The sequence below is a fragment of the Silurus aristotelis genome (assembly GCF_946808225.1).
Source record: "Silurus aristotelis genome assembly, chromosome: 1".
In the NCBI taxonomy this organism is placed as follows: domain Eukaryota; kingdom Metazoa; phylum Chordata; class Actinopteri; order Siluriformes; family Siluridae; genus Silurus; species Silurus aristotelis.
Window position 1 is genome coordinate 4,458,061 of NC_139574.1, and position 21,946 is coordinate 4,480,006.

General features: G+C 39.7%; 1 protein-coding gene across 4 annotated transcripts in view; it reads left to right on the forward strand.

The window, feature by feature from the left end:
- LOC310730117 (enkurin-like) overlaps positions 1 to 5,812 on the forward strand; it is a 37,340-nt gene extending 31,528 nt beyond the window's left edge. The window contains exons 1-6 of one of the 4 annotated variants that reach the window (XM_083548925.1): positions 3,870 to 3,976; positions 4,430 to 4,575; positions 4,766 to 4,995; positions 5,100 to 5,246; positions 5,431 to 5,608; positions 5,642 to 5,812. In XM_083548925.1, the coding sequence (XP_083405051.1) occupies positions 3,885 to 3,976; positions 4,430 to 4,575; positions 4,766 to 4,995; positions 5,100 to 5,246; positions 5,431 to 5,604 (789 nt within the window). In that variant the 5' untranslated portion in view covers positions 3,870 to 3,884 and the 3' untranslated portion in view covers positions 5,605 to 5,608; positions 5,642 to 5,812. Of the gene's footprint in view, positions 1 to 1,854; positions 1,963 to 3,869; positions 3,977 to 4,429; positions 4,576 to 4,765; positions 4,996 to 5,099; positions 5,247 to 5,430 lie in introns of those variants that run through there. The other 3 variants (XM_083548927.1, XM_083548924.1, XM_083548926.1) reach the window with 3 other exon arrangements.
- Positions 5,813 to 21,946: the final 16,134 nt, after the last annotated feature.

The window sequence follows — 21,946 nt, forward strand, 5'->3', positions numbered from 1 at the left end:
TTAGCGGTTGACAATCCAGCTTTATGCTGCTTTACCGCCTCCGACTGGATTGGAGTTTGGAGAAGAGAGAATGAAAAGTGCTTTCCAAGAATACAAACAGGAAAAGAAGTAAAACATCACAAAAATAAAACAGATATGCTGAAAAAGTAGGTTTTACACTAAACACTGAAAGATTCAGCCTGTCTGATCTCAATGGGAAGAAAATTCCCGTTGTTCAGTATTTCAACTCCAATTCTAAATGACCAGTAGGTGGCAGTGTAATGTGTATTTGAGCTCAGTGTCTCTGCGGTCTATTAGAAATAGTGGAGCTCCAATGGTCTCATTACAGTTTTTCTCAGCTGCTTTGGAGCATTTCTCGAATCATCCTTAATATTTACAAAGGCAGTAAACGCACTCAAAACAATTTGTACAAACAGCACAATACATTGGATTTCTTGCAAAAGCCTGTACTTTTCTCAAAATCCTCAGTTCATCTCTCAAAAGTAAGTTTTTGTGTCAATGAACATCTTATTAGTTCATTTGTTTTGAGAAATTCACTTACTGTAAAGGATGATTAGATCCCTCTCCCTCAAATTAAAAAGGGAAAGTACAGAGAGAGCAGTTTGGTTTCACAACTTTTTATCCTTTCCCCCACTTTTCTCTTTTCAGCAGCTCTGTGAAATGGCTAGAATTAAAGCGGCAGATTACATGGATGGATGAATGGATGAATGGATGGATTTTCACACACACTTTGTTCTTCTGGATGGGCTTTTCCTCTTCTTTTTTTATTTATTATAATTATTGTGTAACACACAGCCGGAAACAAATACACATTAATTTTCAAAATGTGCATGTCATTTTATTAATCTAATATATATATTTTTATCTAACAGAAACAATATGGAGTTAATGATTTAAAAAGTACAACATTATTTGCTTTAAAATGGACTTAAGTATCCAAAGCACTGTGATGGCTGATGACGCGGAAGCAGATATAGTCCAATCATTGTCTTTAATCAAACCGTACAAAACAAAACACTCAAGCCGAGGAGAATAACAATCAAAGATATCTGCTCGAGACGAGTAATCCACCATGAGCGCAAATGTCCAAAGCAAAATCAAACTATGTAAAGTCACCGGCAATGAGTAATCCAAAACGGAGACGGAGTTCGGAGAAAGAGCCAGCGGTGAATGCCGGCGTTCGCGCAGCCACGGGATTCACCGGCATGACAATATAAGGACCGACCTGTGACTCAAGAACATGAGTTTAAGTAGTCTGAGCTTTAATGAGCCACAGCTGTCGGTAATCAAGGAAAGCAGCGTGACTGCTATCGAGGGGGGGCGTGGCAGGGGGATCCCTGACAGCTACCGAGGGGGGGCGTTGCAGGGGGATCCCTGACAGCTACCGAGGGGGGGCGTTGCAGGGGGATCCCTGACAGCTACCGAGGGGGGGCGTTGCAGGGGGATCCCTGACAGCTACCGAGAGGGGCGTGGCAGGGTGAATCCCTGACAGCTACCGAGGGGGGGCGTTGCAGGGGGATCCCTGACAGCTACCGAGGGGGGGCGTTGCAGGGGGATCCCTGACAGCTACCGAGGGGGGGCGTTGCAGGGGGATCCCTGACAGCTACCGAGGGGGGGCGTTGCAGGGGGATCCCTGACAGCTACCGAGAGGGGCGTGGCAGGGTGAATCCCTGACAGCTACCGAGGGGGGGCGTTGCAGGGGGATCCCTGACAGCTACCGAGGGGGGACACACACTAATAAGACCACGGGTGTTGTGGCAATTTAAAGTCATGGGTTTCTTTCATTTATATTTTTTTGTTTTATTATTTAAATTTAAAGAATGTCTCCCCTAACACCATTATCGAGTTGAGAAACACTGATTTAGAGTTAGGATTTAAATGTTTTAACTTTTATTCTCCTTTAGTCTCTTTCAGGTTTTTACGGCGTCTCAGGAAAGGATAGAGCTCATTGAGGTTCCTTGGGTGTGCATATTTCTCACATTTTAGCACTTTCACTGTCTTCCATTCCTCAATTTCTCTTGATGCATCCTCCACCTGTTTCTGCGCCGTATTCCTTTGAGGATCCCCTGCAGATAGCGCCTCCCTGCTGGGTAGAAAAAAGTCTCTAAGCCATCGAAATAACTTATTGATAATCATCTTTACTTATGTGTCTCAAATTCGCAAATGAGCAACAGTTGTTGTTGTTGTTGTTGTTGCTGCGGTGTTTTATGGCGTATGAGCAACAGTGATGCGCTCTGGCCTATATATAGAATAAAAGATGACTATGATATCACCTTGCCACGCCCCTTTCATCACCTGTGACATCACCTGTCCCTGGTGTTCTCCATCAGATCACGGAGGGAAATACAGAGAGAGCAGTTTGGCTTCTTCACAACTTTTTTAGATTAGTTGGGGATTTAAAGTAGATTAGGCTCCGGTAAAGGCTTTTAAAGATTTCCATAAAGATCTATATAAAGGTTGTAGGAGCTGTAGGTAATTTGATAGTAGCTGTAAGAACAGTTACACCTGCTGGAAACTTGGTGTGTTTTAGGTGGTGTTTATTACCTGATAAAGCACTGTAGTTATAATATTTAACATTTTCATTCCACCTTTTAATACTGATATATTTGAACACATTTCCACCTGTTTTGGCAGATCAACTCAATGAAGTGGGAATATTACAGTCATTATATGGGGGGGGGGGGGGAAGAAATGTGCTGAACACAGTAAACCAGATTACTACCATATATATTCTATTAATACTTTCGCTGGTGTTCAGTCAGCCACCAATTGTGCAATTTCTCCCACTTAAAAAGATGAGAGAGGCCTGTAATTTTCATCATATTTACACTTAAACTCTGTGAGACAAAATGAGGAAATAAAATCCCAAAAATCACATTGTCTGATTTTTTAAGATTTTATTTGCAAATTATGGTGGAAAATAAGTATTTAGTCACCTACAAAAAAAAAGCAAGATTTCTGGCTCTCACAGACCTGTAACTTCTTCTTTAAGAGGCTCGTCTGTCCTCCACTTGTTACCTGTATTAATGGCACCTGTTTGAACTCGAGATCAGTATAAAAAACACCTGACCCACAGAGAGCTGGGACCAAAGTAACAAAGGCTACCATCAGGAACACACTACGCCGCCAGCGACTCAAATCCTGCAGTGGACAAAAACTCAACTTGTCGTGTTTGGAATAAAAAGAATGCTGAGTTGCATCCAAAGAACACCATACCTACTGTGAAGCATGGGGGTGGAAACATCATGCTTTGGGGCTTAAAATGTACTTTTATTTATGTTCAGCAGGGGTGCCAATACTTTATTACAGCACACAAACGATATCAGTGTATTTAATATCAGCACAATATTAATAATGCCGATTATTAATGCACTTATAATAAATCTACATAAAAGATTAATGACATCACTAAGAACCAAGATAAGCTGTTTCTCTCTCTCTCTCTCTCTCTCTCGCTCTCTCTCTCTCTCTCTCTCTCTCTCTCTCACACACACACACACACACACACACACACACACACACACACACACACACACACACACACACACACACACACAGGGAGGGTTAAAATAAGTATATAAGTAGGAAATAAACGATCAAACAAAACCGTTTTGTACGTACTTTACGTAATCGCACGCGCTACGTGAACTAGCACGTGTTACCGGAAGTTCACGCAAACAGAGCGGATGAGTAGATACGTTTATGTAAATAAACAAAAATACATACTTTCTCCACAAATATTTAATATCAATTAAATTATTAATGATTTCCGTGAATAAACATTATTTACTTTCAGCGCGTGCACACTCCATCTGCGTTACGTAAACTCTGTCACGTGGTACACGGCATCAGAAAAATGAGGAGTTTGGTTGTGTTTGTTTCCTATGAAAGCTACAATCTCGAGTGTAATGCATCCTCCTGAGAACTTTTATCACCTGATTCACAGAGAGGAGGTGAAGAGTGAAAAAGCTCCCAGGTAAGAGTCCATTTACACTCCAGAGAGAGCGTGTTCCTGTTCCTGACACTGGAGAATCCTTCCATAAATATCATTTAAACTAACAAAATCAATAATGTACACACACACACACACACACACACACACACACACACACACACACACACACACACACACACACACACACACACACATACTCACACACACACACACACACACACACACAGCTGGTTAAACAATTTCTTACATTCTAAATATTAAATCTGAAAGGTGAAAATGATGATGAAGATGTGGTTATAATTTTTCACTTCTGTAGAATGGCCTTTAATATATTAATATTACTTAATCATGAACTCGTATTGACAGGGGACCTTTTAGTTGCTCCAGCAAAACAGACGCAACCTGGAAACTAAAGGTATAGACCTCTAATAATGATGATGATGATAATGTTGATGTTGATGTGTTTATATACAGGTACATGTCACAGTTCAGAGAGCAGGTTAAACAGGAGCAGAAGCTGAACAAAGCCTCCCACAGGACCATGGGTCCAGCTAAAGTGGAAGTGTCTTCTCCAGATAAATTCCTAAAGAAACACTCCAAAGAACCCAAACTTCCTGAGAGTAAGAGTCACCTGAGATCAGTAAAGCTGCACAACACGCACACACACACACACACACACACACACACACACACACACACACACACACACACACACACACATGCACACACACAAACTCTAATGATAATGAGGATGAAATGAAAGTCCTGAAACAGTATGATGATGTCACATCACCACACTGTTCTCCTCAGAGAAGCTGTTCTCGTACAGAGAGGTCCTGCCCAGGAAACTGTCGATCCCGGCCAAAACCGAGCAGCTGCTCACCGGAGGACACGTCCAACGAGACTTTGTGAGGAGGAACGCAGTGGAGAACATAAAGGCAGTTCCACGTAAACCCAAACCTGCTTCCGTACACACCAGACATGGAGACAAGGAGCTGCTGGAGAACTCAGGCCTCGTCCCAAAGTATATCAAGAGAATGGTGAGTGAGAGGAAGGTGTGAAGGAACAGAATAAAGGATTGTATTATCAGTACATAGTAAATGTGTGTGTGTGTGTGTTTGTGTATGTGTGTATGTGGTGTCAGGATTATGGGAAAGTCCCGGAGTACCTGAAACAGAGGCAGGAGGAGTTGAGGAGAGCGCAGGAGGAGTATGATCGCTACGTGAAGAAGAAGAGGAAGGAGGAAGCCATGATGCAGCTCTCTGAAGAGGAACGACAGGATATACTGCACGTGAGTCTCACACACACACAAACACACACTCACACATGCACATGAACACAAACACACACACCTCAAGATGTAACCCAGACATGCATCTGTTACATAAACTCTGCCCTGTGTGTGTGTGTGTGTGTGTGTGTGTGTGTGTGTGTGTGTGTTTGTGTGTGTGTGTGTGTGTGTGTGCGGGTATCAGGGACTGAAGAAGAACTGGGATGAGCTCAATCATCAGTACCAAGGCCTGTCTTTGTTCACGGACATCATTTCTAAGAAACAAAAAAAGGAAAGACTGGAGTCAGAAATGAAGCAGCTGGAGAAAGACATCGAGCTGATCAAAAGACACAAAATCATCTACATCACTAAAAACTAATGCCGACACGTCACTGACACGTCACTGACACGTCACTGACACGTCACTGACACGTCACTGACACGTCACTGACACGTCACTGACACACTACACGCTACACTGAATTCACCTGCTCTCCTGCATGTGCTGTAAAACCTGTCTGCATTACATCTACACACTGCAGGTGTAAACACATCGTCTGAAATAAACATGCAGGGCTTCAAATGATGCAGAGTTCATCTGTTTTATTACGTGTTATACCCTTTATACACGTGTATACATGCATACCAGGTCCTGGAGAGAGGTGTAATGTGTAATGTAATATGTACATTGTATGTATAATTGTACAGAAGTTATATACAGTGTTTATGCAGTGATCTAACGGTGTAGTGTAGAGTTCAGTAGTGTAATGGTGGATGGAAAAAAGCTGTCCCTGAACCTGCTGGTGTTCTGGTGCATATATTCCTGTATCTCCTTCTTGATGGAAGGAGGTTAAACAGTTTGTGACTGGGATGTGAAAAGTCCTTGATAATGTTGTGAGCTCTGTGCAGGCATCTACTGTGGTGAAGGTGTTCAATAGCAGGTACTTGGGTGCCAGTGATGCGTTGGGCGGTTTTGACCAGTCTTTGCAGGGCTTTGCATTCACACACCGTGGAGCCTCTGTACCATACAGTGATGGAGTTGGTCAGGATGCTCTCGTTGATGCAGTGGTGGAAACTTGTTAAAATCGCTGGGGACAGATGAGCTTTCTTGAGACTTCTCCAGTATACAGGCTTTGTTGAGCCTTCCTAACCAGAGCTGAAGTGTTCTGGTGCCAGGACAGATCCTCAGAGATGTGAACTCCCAGGAACTTAAAGCTGGAGACTCGCTCTACATCAGTTCCATTGATGAAGACTTGAATATGTCTCCTGCTGTTGGATTTCCGAAAGTCCACGATGAGCTTTTTAGTCTTCGTGGCGTTGATGGTCAGGTTGTTGGTGGCACACCATGCTGTCAGGCTTCGGATCTCTTCCCTGTAGGCCGATTCATCATCATCATTGCCGATCTGCCCGACCACGGTGGTGTCATCTGCATACTTGGTGAAGATGTTGGAGTTATACAGAGGAGCACAGTCGTGGGTAAACAGGGAGTAGAGCAGTGGGCTCAGAACACAGCCCTGTGGGATGGCAGTGATCAAAATGAGGGTTAAGGATACCTGGTTGCCCAACCTAACAGATTGAGGTCTGTTGGTGAGAAAGTCCAATATCCATCTGCAAGTGGAGGTGCAGATACCCAGGTCACTGAGCTTTGTGATCAAATTAGTCGGGTTAACAAGCTACATGCACAACAAATCAGAACGACAAAAAAAAAAATTTCAGAAATATTTAAGGGGAAAAAATATAGAAAACGCAGAGCAAAACACAGACACAAAATTTGCGGTAAACAATTTAAACACAAGAAGCTTAAAGCTTATAGTGGCTGCTTGTTGGAGAGTGCATGGGGGATTTCTTCTTTTAACTAATTCGCCCATGCTGGGTTGTTTCTTTGGGGGTAAAAAACTAAATTTAAGGATGCAGGGTGAAGCTATTTGTGTAAATCAACATTTGTATTGTTTTTAATGATAATTGCAGATGACAAGTTGACAACCATGCATAAAAAAATCTATATAAAATATAATACAACATTGTTTTGACAGGTTTTGTTCGAATAAAATACAGAGACCTTTTGTTCAGTTGTGACGATATAAACATTTAGATTATATCATTCATTTAATTTTGTATAATAATTAAATGACAAATGCATAAAGTTAAATATACAAACACTGAAGTAAAGCCACAGTGAAGTTCTAAAACAGATAATTTAACTGTTGTAGTAGACATGATGTGATAAAAAGAGAAGGGAACAGAGAAACGTAGAAAGTTAACAGTCTTGATTTAAAAAAAGGAAAAAAAAATGCATTGGTGTTCAAAGGCACAAGCTTTCACTGAAAACCACAACAGCAAATAAAAATGTAACTGTTTATGCTGTTGTTATTTGCTGCTTTTAGATTGTGTTTGTTCGCACCATTTTTGATTGAATCCATCACTGTGTCACGAGTGAGCTGTTTGTGCAACCTGATGTTCGCGGGTCACGACAGAACAGATCCAGTGCGACTTTCCTGAAGTTTCAAACAAACAGTTTACACAATAGCACTTCATTAAACTGCACCATATTCACATGATGAGTATTATACAGTTTTTATTTACCATGCTGATGTTTCACCTTCATCCATGACACCAGTGTTTTCTTTTCACGTGCTCGTGCATCACTGTGGTACTTTTATCCCACACAAGCTCATCTTTAAATATCTTGCAGGTTACAGTTTTCTTTGTTGTGTTTATTATAAAATGCTCTCATGCCTTGGATGACTTTCAATGCACCATTTCGCGTGCGGCTCTGTTATCTTAACGTCACGCTAACCCGTAAACCGTAACTTGAGCAGCACAACTAATCGATAACGGCATACATTGACCTTGAATTTCATTTTTGATTTATCGCTTTTTCTTACAATCGTTGTTTCAGCTTTAATACAGACACTGTTCCTGAAAGGGCTGTCAGGTTTACAGGGCAGGAGTAAGCGCAGAGAAGCAGAGTTTCAAAACATGTAAATATGCAGGTACACTGTTAAACATTTTCCCGTTAAAAAACAGTAAAGAACTGGCAGCACGGTTGCCAGCATCTTATTGTAAAATTAACAGTGTCTTATTGTTGGTGAAATTTACAGTTAGCTAATGTTTTTGCAAATACACATAACATAACACTGTTTCTACATGATAGTATATTTCTTAAAATATAATCAGCAGTTATTTTAAACCTTTGATTAAAGAAATTCCCCTAGTTTAACTACAAAACACCACATTACTACCATGTATAAATGTACCCTTTAACAGAAGTAAATCAGCTTGAGAGAGTTGTAAATAACATTAAAGAAAATACCACAGATTCCTATTTACAGAACATTTGTATAAAATAAAAACAATGGTCAACCAAAAGCCCAAAGTTTATTACATGAATGAAAATACATCTAAATGTAAAAAAAATTTACTCTGGAAAGAAAGACAAAGGGAATGACAAAGAACACCCAAGTATATACAGTATTTTTGTGTAAATATGCTTGTGTGTGATGTGTGTGTTGTGAGTGTGTGTATGCGTTGTTTGTGTGTGTGTGTGTGTGTGTGTGTGATGTGTGTGGTGTGTATAATAAAATATAAATAAATATAATAAAATAAAATAAATGTTTAAGTAGACTGGAGACACGTCTGCTTTGATACTCCTACAGCCTTGTGCTCTTTTCCGGATTTATCCCGATTAACCGCCTGTAAAACAAATGTGTGTGTTTAGAACTAGAGTGGAGGGGAAATGATTACTCACAGAATACATATGTTTACACTTGCTGAAATGTCATTTGTCTGAAATGTTGACAAAATAAAAAGAAAGAAAGAAAACACTGATATAAAATATGATTACGTGTATAAAAAGTGTGTACAATTTAATAAAATATTCTGAAAATAATATAACAGTTATAAATGTAAAATGAATGAACCAGTAGTCATGGAAACGGTAAAATGTTAATGAGATGCACGTGTTTTTAATCTATATTTGATTGTGTAACTCTAATCAGCATGTAGAACTAAGCAGCTGAACTCCTTGGGATTTAGGATTGGAGATGTTCCAGCTCAGTTTGTCTACAGTCCTGTCACTGTTTCCCCCCGAGACCCCCCGCGGTGTCCCAGTCACTCACACCGCGCTGCTCGCTCTCTACTCCGGCTCTATCCGTCCCCGAGCCTCCGCCTGCTGCAGCGCCGCCTCTGGCCTCAGAGAGCATGACGTCCCGCTGAGCATCAGTCGCTTTTTACACAGTTTACACCCGTTCTGTCTCATTTACGACTGTAATCTCACTCTTCTCTCAGGAGAAATAAACAGAGAGAAAAGTGGAGAAAACTGGTGATCTATCTAACTGATCTATCAGGTTGCCAGATTGTGCGATTTGCAGTAACATGGTGTAGTTTCTTAAAATGTACACTTTAACCAATTCTGTATTCTGATTTACACAATTTCCAGCAAAACAAAATGGTGCGTATCTGGCAACCCTGAGTAGAGGGAGAGCGCCACGGGCAGGGAACATCACAGAGGAAAGACTGCGTGAGTAAGGAAGAAGGCGGGGCATAGTGACGTCACATAATTTTTTTTCTATATAAAGTGCGGCGCGAGTCGCTTTTGCTCATTTTTTATTTCGCGACGTGTGAAGAAGAAACGATGGAAGAAATTAGAAAACAATTTAAAAGGATTAGGAAATTTGTTCGACGTCGTCTGGTCAGACTGAGCAACTCTGAACAAGATGCTCTGATACAAAAGTTGCAAGATAACATGCAGAATATGGTAAAAGACATGAATTCATTAATTATACTGATGACGGAAAAAAAAGTGAAAGAGAGAGAAGATAAGGCTGTTAAAGATGCGCTGTTAAAGGTGGCGCTAGAGCTGCAAGAGCCGAATAATTTGGCTTCTGAGCGAAAACCCCAGGGACTGGACATAAATGAGAGGGACACCAGACTACAGCAGAACATCACTAAATTCTGTAAAGAAAAGGAAAAGACTGCAGAAGTTAAGAAAGAGAGCTTGATGACAGACATGGGCCTACTGAAGGAAATCATCCCACAGCTGGAGATCAATCCGGCATCTAAGCCAATAAAACTGGAGCAGGAGAAAGAGATGTGCATGCTGGACAAGCAGCATCTCCAGAACATCACCGAGCCTGAATCTTCCCTGCAACGGTATGAGGATCGAGAGAAGACTGTAGCTCATAAGAAAGAGAGAGAGAGGCGGGCGAGAGAACAAAAGCAACTGGAGGAACATGTTCCTCATCTGGAGGCCACTTTGGATTTTGAGAAAAGAAAATGGGAGCAGAAGGCCAAACTAGAGGAGAGGAGGAACACTTTACAGCTCGAGACTATCAGAGAGCTCCAAGAATCCTTGAAACATAGTGAGGAAAAGAGAGAGACGCGGCAGCATAACCAAGAGATGACTTATCTGGACACCAAGTTCAGTAATGAAACACCAAATATGTCTAAGTCCAATAAGTCGCAGACAATCTCTGATGAGAGACAAGAAATGAGGATGGGATCCCATGGACGACTGGTGGAATATTTACAGATGTTCAGGGATTTGGCTTCAGATCTAGACAATCATGAGGATGTTAAAGAGGAGATCTCACTGGACATGGACTTACGGAATGCCTTGCTGCAGCAGACCATCGCTAAGCTGAAGTCTTCCTCGAACAGTCATCTGGAACAGAAAACAGCAGCACATGAGAGCAAAGACTCTGTAGAGCTGTAGGAAAGTTTAGATTCATCATGTGAGCACTGTAACCAGGAACAAGAAAAACCTCAAGAAAAACTGCAGTCAGTGTTTGGACAAACCCCTGGAGAACCAGTGCTGACGTGTCAATGATATAGTAACGTGAAAAAAACACCTTCATGCTTATTTTTTCTTTTTTGTAAGAAATAGAAATCTTAAGCATAAATTGTGTTTTGTTCCATTGATTAAAGTGTTGGACATCATTTAACTCTAATTTAACTTTAAATCAGTGATTCTCACCTGAAGAATGCTGTTAAGAACAAAATGATAAAACCCACATGATTAAACAATGTGTTGAGTGTAAATTTTTAAAAGTAATTATGGTGTTTTAAATGATGTAAATCATCAGGAGACCAAACAGAACCTTTGCTATGTTTCCACACGGACGTTTAGTGAGGTGATACCAGAGAAACTTTACCTCTTCTAACCTTCATATGGATTAAATAATCAGATATTTGTTTTCGATGTATAATCGATGTGAGTTGGTTAATTTAAAAAGCCTTTGAGTGTTTTAAGCTTTCTATATATATATATAAATACAGTATATTATTTATGTCTGTGAGGTAAATATTCACTGAGATTCAGGTTGTTTTATTTATGTGTCTGTAAGGAGAGGTGACAGACAAGTCAGAGAGCGCCCCCTATCTGTTTTCTTTATTTTTCAAAATCACAGCATTTTGTTATTATGAGTTTACACTAATAAAAGTAGACCCTTTATAGATTTGAATGATATATTGCTCTTATCTGTACGATCAAAAGAATACAGAATAATACACAGTTCGTTTCGGCGTTATGAGAAAAAAATGTCATAAAACGCGTCGGCGTGTTTGTCGACCCCCAGAGGGTTAATTATGTTCATCATGGTGGATTTTGATCCTGATTTGAGACTTGGCACAAAGTAAAACACGTTAACTGATTCAAAATAATTTTTCTGTGTATTTTTTTTTTTTTAATATCTGAATAAAGAAAGAATGTCATGAATAAACGTGTTGCGCTGCAGGTTTTAATTTCACCGCTTTTATATTTATTTATTAATATTTTTCATAAAAATGGTCAACAAATATAAGCGCTGCATTTATCACACGTTAAAAAATGTGTGCCATTAAAATGAATTTGCGTTAACACATTATTAACATGTTAATTTCAACAGCCATAATTAATATATTAACATTTTGTTATCTAATGAATGTATCCAGGCTGAAGATCCACCATATAGAACACAAGCAGAGAAAAGATGATGATGATCAGGAATGTCTCTGTTCTCAGTCATGTTTCCATCACTGACTCCCTCTGTCTCATCCACATAAACCCCAGACTTCTTACTGTCTTCTGCCTTGTTCATTGTTATCTTTATAAACTAGTCTACATCTGTGGTATGTGAGAGACAGGAAATTATTCACCAGTGGTAGATTGAAAAAAACGCACAATGAGAGCAAATAATATTGACATTTCACCAAATAGATTTAAACTAAAGTAACGAGCCTGTTTTGAAAATGTAAGAAGTAGAAAGTAAAATATGTTTGTAGAAAATGTAATGAGTAAAAGTAAAAAGTTGTAAAAAAAATAAAAAACTTACTTTAAAATAAGTAGTAAAGTACTGATACCAGAAAAATCTACTTAAGTACAGTAAGGAAGTATTTGTACTTTATTACTTTCCACCTCTGGGTTGTATGAATAAGTTGAATACAAGTCACTCTGATTTACGGGCATCTGCCAAATACCGTAAATGTAAATGTACACCAGAGCTGATCTACTTCCTGGATTAGACAGATGACTGTGGTGTCAACAGCAAATTTCTGGATCTTTACAGATGAGTCTGCACAAATGCAGCCTTTTGTGTATATAAAAAAATAGCAGCGGGAACAGCACACATCCTTGAGGAGCACCAGTGCTGAATGTGAAAATCCACTGCTATGGATTTTCTTCCTAACGCTGGATGCCCTTCCTAACGCAACCCTCCCCATTTATCTGGACTTAGGACTGGCACTAAGAGTGCACTGGCTTGTGTAACCCTAATGGCTGGGGATGGTTTCCTGACCGGTGTTCGAACCCGGGCCGCATCGGTGAGAGCGCCGCATCCTAACCACTAGACCACCAGAAAACTACCAGAGATAAAGTGGTTATAAAGTTGTATAAAGACAGTGAGCCAGTGGTGACCATGACAATGAAAAACTCCCCGAGATAACATGAGGAAGAAACCTCCTAATCACCGAATATGTATGTACACACGTGTATAAAGTGTATAACAGGTAATAAAACAGACGGACTCTGCATCATTTCAAGCCCTGCATGTTTATTACAGTAGGATGAGATTCAGACGATGTGTTTACACCTGCAGTGTGTAGATGTAATGCAGACAGGTTTTACAGCACATGCAGGAGAGCCGGTGAATCCAGTGTAGCGTGTAGTGTGTCAGTGACGTGTCAGTGACGTGTCAGTCACGTGTCAGTGACGTGTCGGCATTAGATTTTAGTGATGTAGATGATTTTGTGTCTCTTGATCAGCTCGATGTCTTTCTCCAGCTGCTTCATTTCTGACTCCAGTCTTTCCTTTTTTTGTTTCTTAGAAATAATGTCCATGAACAAAGACAGACCTTGGTACTGATGATGGAGCTCATCCCAGGTTCTTTAAAAAAGTAACTAAAAAGTTACTTTTAACAGTAACGCATTACTTTTTGGTAAAAGTAATCAACAAAGTAGTTGAGTTACTTTTTGAATGAAGTAACAAGTAACTGTAACTAGTTACTATTTTTTAGTAACCAGCACAACACTGATTATTATACTGTTGAAATTCTGCCGTAAATTAACAGCAATTTCTAACAGAGTAGATTCAATTCTGATTGGTTTAATTTCATTTAAAAGTGAACTCTGTTGCTTAATAAAACAACAAACTGATTCAACATTCAAGTCTTTTTAGGGATAAATCTTTTGTAAAAAATGTAAACATCTTGAACTTTATTTTAATTCATTTATCGTTTCTGTGAACTAAAGATCTGGAACAATACCAACAACTTAAAAAATAAATAAAAATAAAGATGTATTTAAATAATTGTTTAAAAAAAATGTCTACTATTTTCCTGTTTATAAAATAAAATAAAGTATTGAATAGTCTTATCTTCATAATAATCTTAAATATAATCAAACAGGTACATTTTATAACCAAACTTGAAGAATGAAATGAAATGAAAGTAAAAGAATAACACAGACTACGTATGTGCAGTTCAATAGAGTTTATTTATGTCTTATTATTAAATCACAACAGACTGAATATAACAGAAATAAAATGTATTTATAGATATTTTTACTCATTAAACTCAAATAATAAAAACAGCTTTATTAATCTTATAATTAGTTTATTGTATTTTATTACAGGAAATATAAGATACATATAAGCACATTCAGTATGTTTACACTTGCTGAAATGTCATTTGTCTGAAATGTTGACAAAATAAAAAGAAAGAAAGAAAACACTGATATAAAATATGATTACGTGTATAAAAAGTGTGTACAATTTAATAAAATATTCTGAAAATAATATAACAGTTATAAATGTAAAATGAATGAACCAGTAGTCATGGAAACGGTAAAATGTTAATGAGATGCACGTGTTTTTAATCTATATTTGATTGTGTAACTCTAATCAGCATGTAGAACTAAGCAGCTGAACTCCTTGGGATTTAGGATTGGAGATGTTCCAGCTCAGTTTGTCTACATTCCTGTCACTGTTTCCCCCCGAGACCCCCCGCGGTGTCCCAGTCACTCACACCGCGCTGCTCGCTCTCTACTCCGGCTCTATCCGTCCCCGAGCCTCCGCCTGCTGCAGCGCCGCCTCTGGCCTCAGAGAGCATGACGTCCCGCTGAGCATCAGTTTACACCCGTTCTGTCTCATTTACGACTGTAATCTCACTCTTCTCTCAGGAGAAATAAACAAAGAGAAAAGTGGAGAAAACGAGGAAAAGTAGTGATCTATCTAACTGATCTATCAGGTTGCCAGATTGTGCGATTTGCAGTAACATGGTGTGGTTTCTTAAAATGTACACTTTAACCAATTCTGTATTCTGATTTACACAATTTCCAGCAAAACAAAATGGTGCGTATCTGGCAACCCTGACTAGAGGGAGAGCGCCACGGGCAGGGAACATCACAGAGGAAAGCCTGCGTGAGTAAGGAAGAAGGCGGGGCATAGTTACGTCACATAATTCCCTCTCTATATAAAGTGCAGCGCGAGTCGCTTTTGCTCATTTTATATTTTGCGACGTGTGAAGAAGAAACGATGGAAGAAATTAGAAAACAATTTAAAAGGATTAGAAAATTGATTCGACATCGTCTGGCAAGTCTGAGCAACTCTGAACGAGATGCCCTGGTACAAAAGTTGCAAGATAACATGCAGAATATGGTAAAAGACATGAATTCATTAATTATACTGATTAAGGAAGAGGGAGAGAAAGAGAGAGAAGAGACGTACATGCTGTTAAAGATGGCGCACAACCTGCAAAAACCGAATAGTTTGGCTTCTGAGCGAAAACCCCAGGGACTGGACATAAATGAGAGGGACACCAGACTACAGCAGAACATCACTAAATTCTGTAAAGAAAAGGAAAAGACTGCAGAAGTTAAGAAAGAGAGCTTGATGACAGACATGGGCCTACTGAAGGAAATCATCCCACAGCTGGAGATCAATCCGGCATCTAAGCCAATAAAACTGGAGCAGGAGAAAGAGATGTGCATGCTGGACAAGCAGCATCTCCAGAACATCACCGAGCCTGAATCGTCCCTGCAACGGTATGAGGATCGAGAGAAGACTGTAGCTCATGAGAAAGAGAGAGAGAGGTGGGCGAGAGAACAAAGGCAACTGGAGGAACATTTTGCTCATACGGAGGCCGCTTTGGATTTTGAGAAAAGAAAATGGGAGCAGAAGGCCAAACTAGAGGAGGAGAGGAACACTTTACAGCTCGAGACTATCAGAGAGCGCCAAGGATCCTTAAAACATAGTGAGGAAAAGAGAGAGAATGCTCAGCATAAAAGCGATCTTTTGATAAAAGTCTTTGAGAAACTGGATGAGCGTGTTGTTCGGCTGGAGGCCACTTTGTCTTCTAAACAAGAGAAGCGGCAGCATGAACAAGAGATGACTTATCTGGACACCAAGTTCAATAATGAAATGCCAACTAAGTCCAATAAGTCGCAGACAATCTCTGATGAGAGACAAGAAATAAGGATGGGATCCAATGGACGACTGGTGGAATATTCACCAATGTTCAGGGATTTGGCTTCAGATCTAGACAATCATGAGGATGAAAAACAGGAGATCTCACTGGACATGGACTTACGGAATGCCTTGCTGCAGCAGACCATCGCCAAGTCTTCCTCGAACAGTCATCTGGAACAGAAAACAGCAGCACAGGAGAGCAAAGACTCTGTAGAGCTGTAGGAAAGTTTAGATTCATCATGTGAGCACTGTAACCAGGAACAAGAAAAACCTCAAGAAAAACTGCAGTCAGTGTTTGGACAAACCCCTGGAGAACCAGTGCTGACGTGTCAATGATATAGTAACGTGAAAAAAACACCTTAATGCTTATTTTTTCTTTTTTGTAAGAAATAGAAATCTTAAGCATAAATTGTGTGTTTTGTTTCTTTGATTTAAGTGTTGGACATCATTTAACTCTAATTTAACTTTAAATCAGTGATTCTCACCTGAAGAATGCTGTTAAGAACAAAATGATAAAACCCACATGATTAAACAATGTGTTGAGTGTAAATTTTTAAAAGTAATTATGGTGTTTTAAATGATGTAAATCATCAGGAGACCAAACAGAACCTTTGCTATGTTTCCACACGGACGTTTAGTGAGGTGATACCAGAGAAACTTTACCTCTTCTAACCTTCATATGGATTAAATAATCAGATAATATTTGTTTTCGATGTATAATCGATGTGAGTTGGTTAATTTAAAAAGCCTTTGAGTGTTTTAAGCTTTCTATATATATACAGTATTGTTCAAAATATTAGCAGTACAATGTGACTAACCAGAATAAACTTTCTTTCGGCTTCTCCCGTTAGGGGTCGCCACAGCGGATCCTCCGCACGTTTGATTTGGCACATGTTTTACGCTGGATGCCCTTCCTAACGCAACCCTCCCCAATTTATCCGGGCTTGGGACCGGCACTGAGAGTGGCTGGGGATGGTTCCCTGACCAGGGATCGAACCCGGGTTGCAGCGGTGAGAGCGCTGCATCTTAACCACTAGACCACCAGGGGACCTTGACTAACCAGAATAATCCAGGTTTTTAGTATATTTTTTATTGCTACGTGGCAAACAAGTTACCAGTTGGTGCAGTAGATTCTCAGAAAACAAACAAGACACAGCATTCATGATATGCACGCTCGTAAGGCTGTGCAATTGGGAAATTAGTTGAAAGGGGTGTGTTAAAAAAAAAAGCAGTGTGGCATTCAATCACTGAGGTCATCAATTTTGTGAAAAAATAGGTGTGAATCAGGTGGCCCCTATTTAAGGATGAAGCCAGCACTTGTTGAACATGCATTTGAAAGCCTGGGGAAAATGGGTCGTTCCAAACATTGTTCAGAAGAACAGCGTACTTTGATTAAAAAGTTGATTGGAGAGGGGAAAACCTATAAAGAGGTGCAAAAAATTATTGGCTGTTCAGCTAAAATGATCTCCAATGCCTTAAAACGGAGAGCAAAACCAGAGAGATGTGGAAGAAAACGGAAGATAAGCATCGAAATGGATCGAAGAATAACCAGAATGGCAAAGGCTCAGCCAATGATCAGCTCCAGGATGATCAAAGACAGTCTGGAGTTACCTGTAAGTACTGTGACAGTTAGAAGAAGTCTGTGTGAAGCAAATCTATTTTCAAGAATCCCCCGCAAAGTCCCTCTGTTAAAAAAAAAGGCATGTGCAGAAGAGGTTACAGTTTGCCAAAGAACACATCAACTGGCCTAAAGAGAAATGGAGGAACATTTTGTGAACTGATGAGAGTAAAATTTTTCTTTTTGGGTCCAAAGGCCACAGACAGTTTGTGAGACGACCCCCAAACTCTGAATTCAAGCCACACTACACAGTGAAGACAGTGAAGCATGGTGGTGCAAGCATCATGATATGGGCATGTTTCTCCTACTATGGTGTTGGGCCTATTTATCACATACCAGGGATCATGGATCAGTTTGCATATGTCAAAATATTTAAAGAGGTCATGTTGCCTTATGCTGAAGAGGACATGCCCTTGAAATGGTTGTTTCAACAAGACAATGACCCCAAACACACTAGTAAACGAGCAAAGTCTTGGTTCCAAACCAACAAAATTAATGTTATGGAGTGGCCAGCCCAATCCCCGGACCTTAATCCAATCGAGAACTTGTGGGGTGATATCAAATGCTGTTTCTGAAGCAAAACCAAGAAATGTAAATGAATTGTGGAATGTTGTTAAAGAATCATGGAGTGGAATAACAGCTGAGAGGTGCCACAAGTTGGTTGACTCCATGCCACACAGATGTGAAGCAGTTTTAAAAAACTGTGGTCATACAACTAAATATTAGTTTAGTGATTCACAGGATTGCTAAATCCTAGAAACAAAAATGTTTGTACAAAATAGTTTTGAGTTTGTACAGTCAACGGCATACACTGCAATTTTTTTGAACACACCCCTTTCAACTAATTGCCCAATTGCACAGCCTTAAGAGTGTGCATATCATGAATGCTGTGTCTTGTTTGTTTTCTGAGAATCTACTGCACCTACTGGTAACTTGTTTGCCACGTAGCAATAAAAAATATACTAAAAACCTGGATTATTCTGGTTAGTCACATCGTACTGCTATTATTTTGAACAATACTGTATATATATATATATATATATATATATATATATATATATATATATATATATATATATATATATATATATATATATATGTGAGGAATATAAGTATTTGAACAGCCTGCTATTTTGCAAGTTCTCCCACTTAGAAATCATGGAGGGGTCTGAAATTGTCATCGTAGGTGCATGTCCACTGTGAGAGACATAATCTAAAAAAGAAAAATCCAGAAATCACAATGTATGATTTTTTGACTATTTATTTGTATGATACAGCTGCAAATAAGTATTTGAACACATGAGAAAGTCAATGTTAATATTTGGTACAGGAGCCTTTGTTTGCAATTACAGAGGTCAAACGTTTCCTGTAGTTTTTCACCAGGTTTGCACACACTGCAGGAGGAATTTTGGCCCACTCCTCCACACAGATCTTCTCTAGATCAGTCAGGTTTCTGGCCTGTCGCTGAGAAACACAGAGTTTGAGCTCCCTCCAAAGATTCTCTATTGAGTTTAGGTCTGGAGACTGGCTAGGCCATGCCAGAACCTTGATATGCTTCTTACAGAGCCACTCCTAGGTTATCCTGGCTGTGTGCTTCGGGTCATTGTCATGTTGGAAGACCCAGCCTCGACCCATCTTCAATGCTCTAACTGAGAGAAGGAGGTTGTTCCCCAAAATCTCGCAATACATGGCCCCGGTCATCCTCTCCTTAATACAGTGCAGTCGCCCTGTCCCATGTGCAGAAAAACACCCCCAAAGCATGATGCTACCACCCCCATGCTTCACAGTAGTGATGGTGTTCTTGGGATGGTACTCATCATTCTTCTTCCTCCAAACACGTTTAGTGGAATTATGACCCAAAAGTTCTATTTTGGTCTCATCTGACCACATGACTTTCTCCCATGACTTCTCTGGATCATCCAAATGGTCATTGGCAAACTTAAGACGTTCCTGGACATGTGCTGGTTTAAGCATAGGAACCTTCCGTGCCATGCATGATTTCAAACCATGACGTCTTAGTGTATTACCAACAGTGACCTTGGAAACGGTGGTCCCAGCTCTTTTCAGGTCATTGAAAAGCTCCTCCCGTGTAGTTCTGGGCTGATTTCTCACCTTCCTTAGGATCATTGAGACCCCACGAGGTGAGATCTTGCATGGAGCCCCAGTCCGAGGGAGATTGACAGTCATGTTTAGCTTCTTCCATTTTCTAATGATTGCTCCAACAGTGGACCTTTTTTCACCAAGCTGCTTGGCAATTTCCCCGTAGCCCTTTCCAGCCTTGTGGAGGTGTACAATTTTGTCTCTAGTGTCTTTGGACAGCTCTTTGGTCTTGGCCATGTTAGTAGTTGGATTCTTACTGATTGTATGGGGTGGACAGGTGTCTTTATGCAGCTAACGACCTCAAACAGGTGCATCTAATTTAGGATAATAAATGTGGTGGAGGTGGACATTTTAAAGGCAGACTAACAGGTCTTTGAGGGTCAGAATTCTAGCTGATAGACAGGTGTTCAAATACTTATTTGCAGCTGTATCATACAAATAAATAGTTTAAAAATCATATATTGTGATTTCTTTTTTTTTTTTTTAGATTATGTCTCTCACAGTGGACATGCACCTACAATGACAATTTCAGACCCCTCCATGATTTCTAAGTGGGAGAACTTGCAAAATAGCAGGGTGTTCAAATACTTATTTTCCTCACTGTATATATATATATATATATATATATATATATATATATATATATATATATATATATATTAATTAATTATGTCTGTGAGGTAAATATTCACTGAGATTAAGGTTGTTTTATTTATGTGTCTGTGAAGAGAGATGACAGACAAGTCAGAGAGCGCCCCCTATCTGTTTTTTTAATTTTTCAAAATCACAGAGTTTTGTTGTTATTATGAGTTTACACTAATAAAAGTAGACCCTTTATAGATTTGAATGATGTATTGCTCTCATCTGTACGATCAAAAAAAGAAATACAGAATAATTTACAGTTTTTTTGATTGCTTAAGCAGGATTTTCAAAACAGGGCCTGTGTTGTCAAAACACTACACACAATTAGCACAACCACACACCCAATTAACAAAACACTACAGATCCCTTGCATAATTAAACACTCGTGTAAAAACTATACACTTCTGTTTAAAAACCACACTTTGTTACCATATGAAACACACGTTTCACATTACTATACTTTGTTTGCACGAGGTACACTGTGATAAACCTAAAACACTTTTAGCACTTCTACTTCCCTAAGATTAGAGTAGCTACCATCAATAAAGTACAAATATAATGTAAATTCACCAAACACAACACAAGACCAATGTTGCAGACTGAAGAAACTAATTTATTTGTCAACACGCCCAAAATGTTGACATGGAGATTCATAATACTGTAATAAAATGTCACTTCACGTATTGTACTGCAAGTTCACTGTAAAAAAAAAAAAAATAAAACTAGACATTGTCTCTTCGCCTAGCTGGATCTGCGCAGAGAATCTCATCAACATCGCAGGCAATGTTGTCATTAGCAAGACGCCTTGTAAAGAAACGTCTTGAATGACGAATCCATCCTTGCATTGCTGCTACCTCCATCTGGTCACAGGCCTCCTCCATGGCTTGGATGAGGGGTACCTCAGCCTGGAGACGAAGATCATACCTTCCACCACCATGCCGAGAAAAACTCTTCTATAGGATTGAGGAATGGAGAGTATGGTGGAAGATATAGGTCGGTGAAATGTGGATGTTGCTGAAACCAGTTCTGAACCAGAGCAGAGCGGTGGAAAGACACATTGTCCCAGACAACAATGTATTGCATATGATCGTTTTGATTTGCTGCTGTTATGTTGTGCAATTGGCTAAGAATGTATGAGTGCTGTGTTGTAAGGGCCCATATGGGCATGGCGGTGGAGGACCCCCTTCTGTGTAATGGCTGCACAGAGTGTTATATTACCCCCACGTTGCCCTGGGACATTGACTATAGCCCTGTGGCCAATGATGTTTCTTCCCCTCCTCCGTGTATTCAACAGGTTGAACCTCATCTACATAAATGAACTTGTGCTGGATCTCCTCTCCATCCATTCATAAAACTCTTTGAAGAACAGTGTCATGCAAAATTGTGTAGTTCAGTGTAGATCTAGTGATATCAAAGAGATAG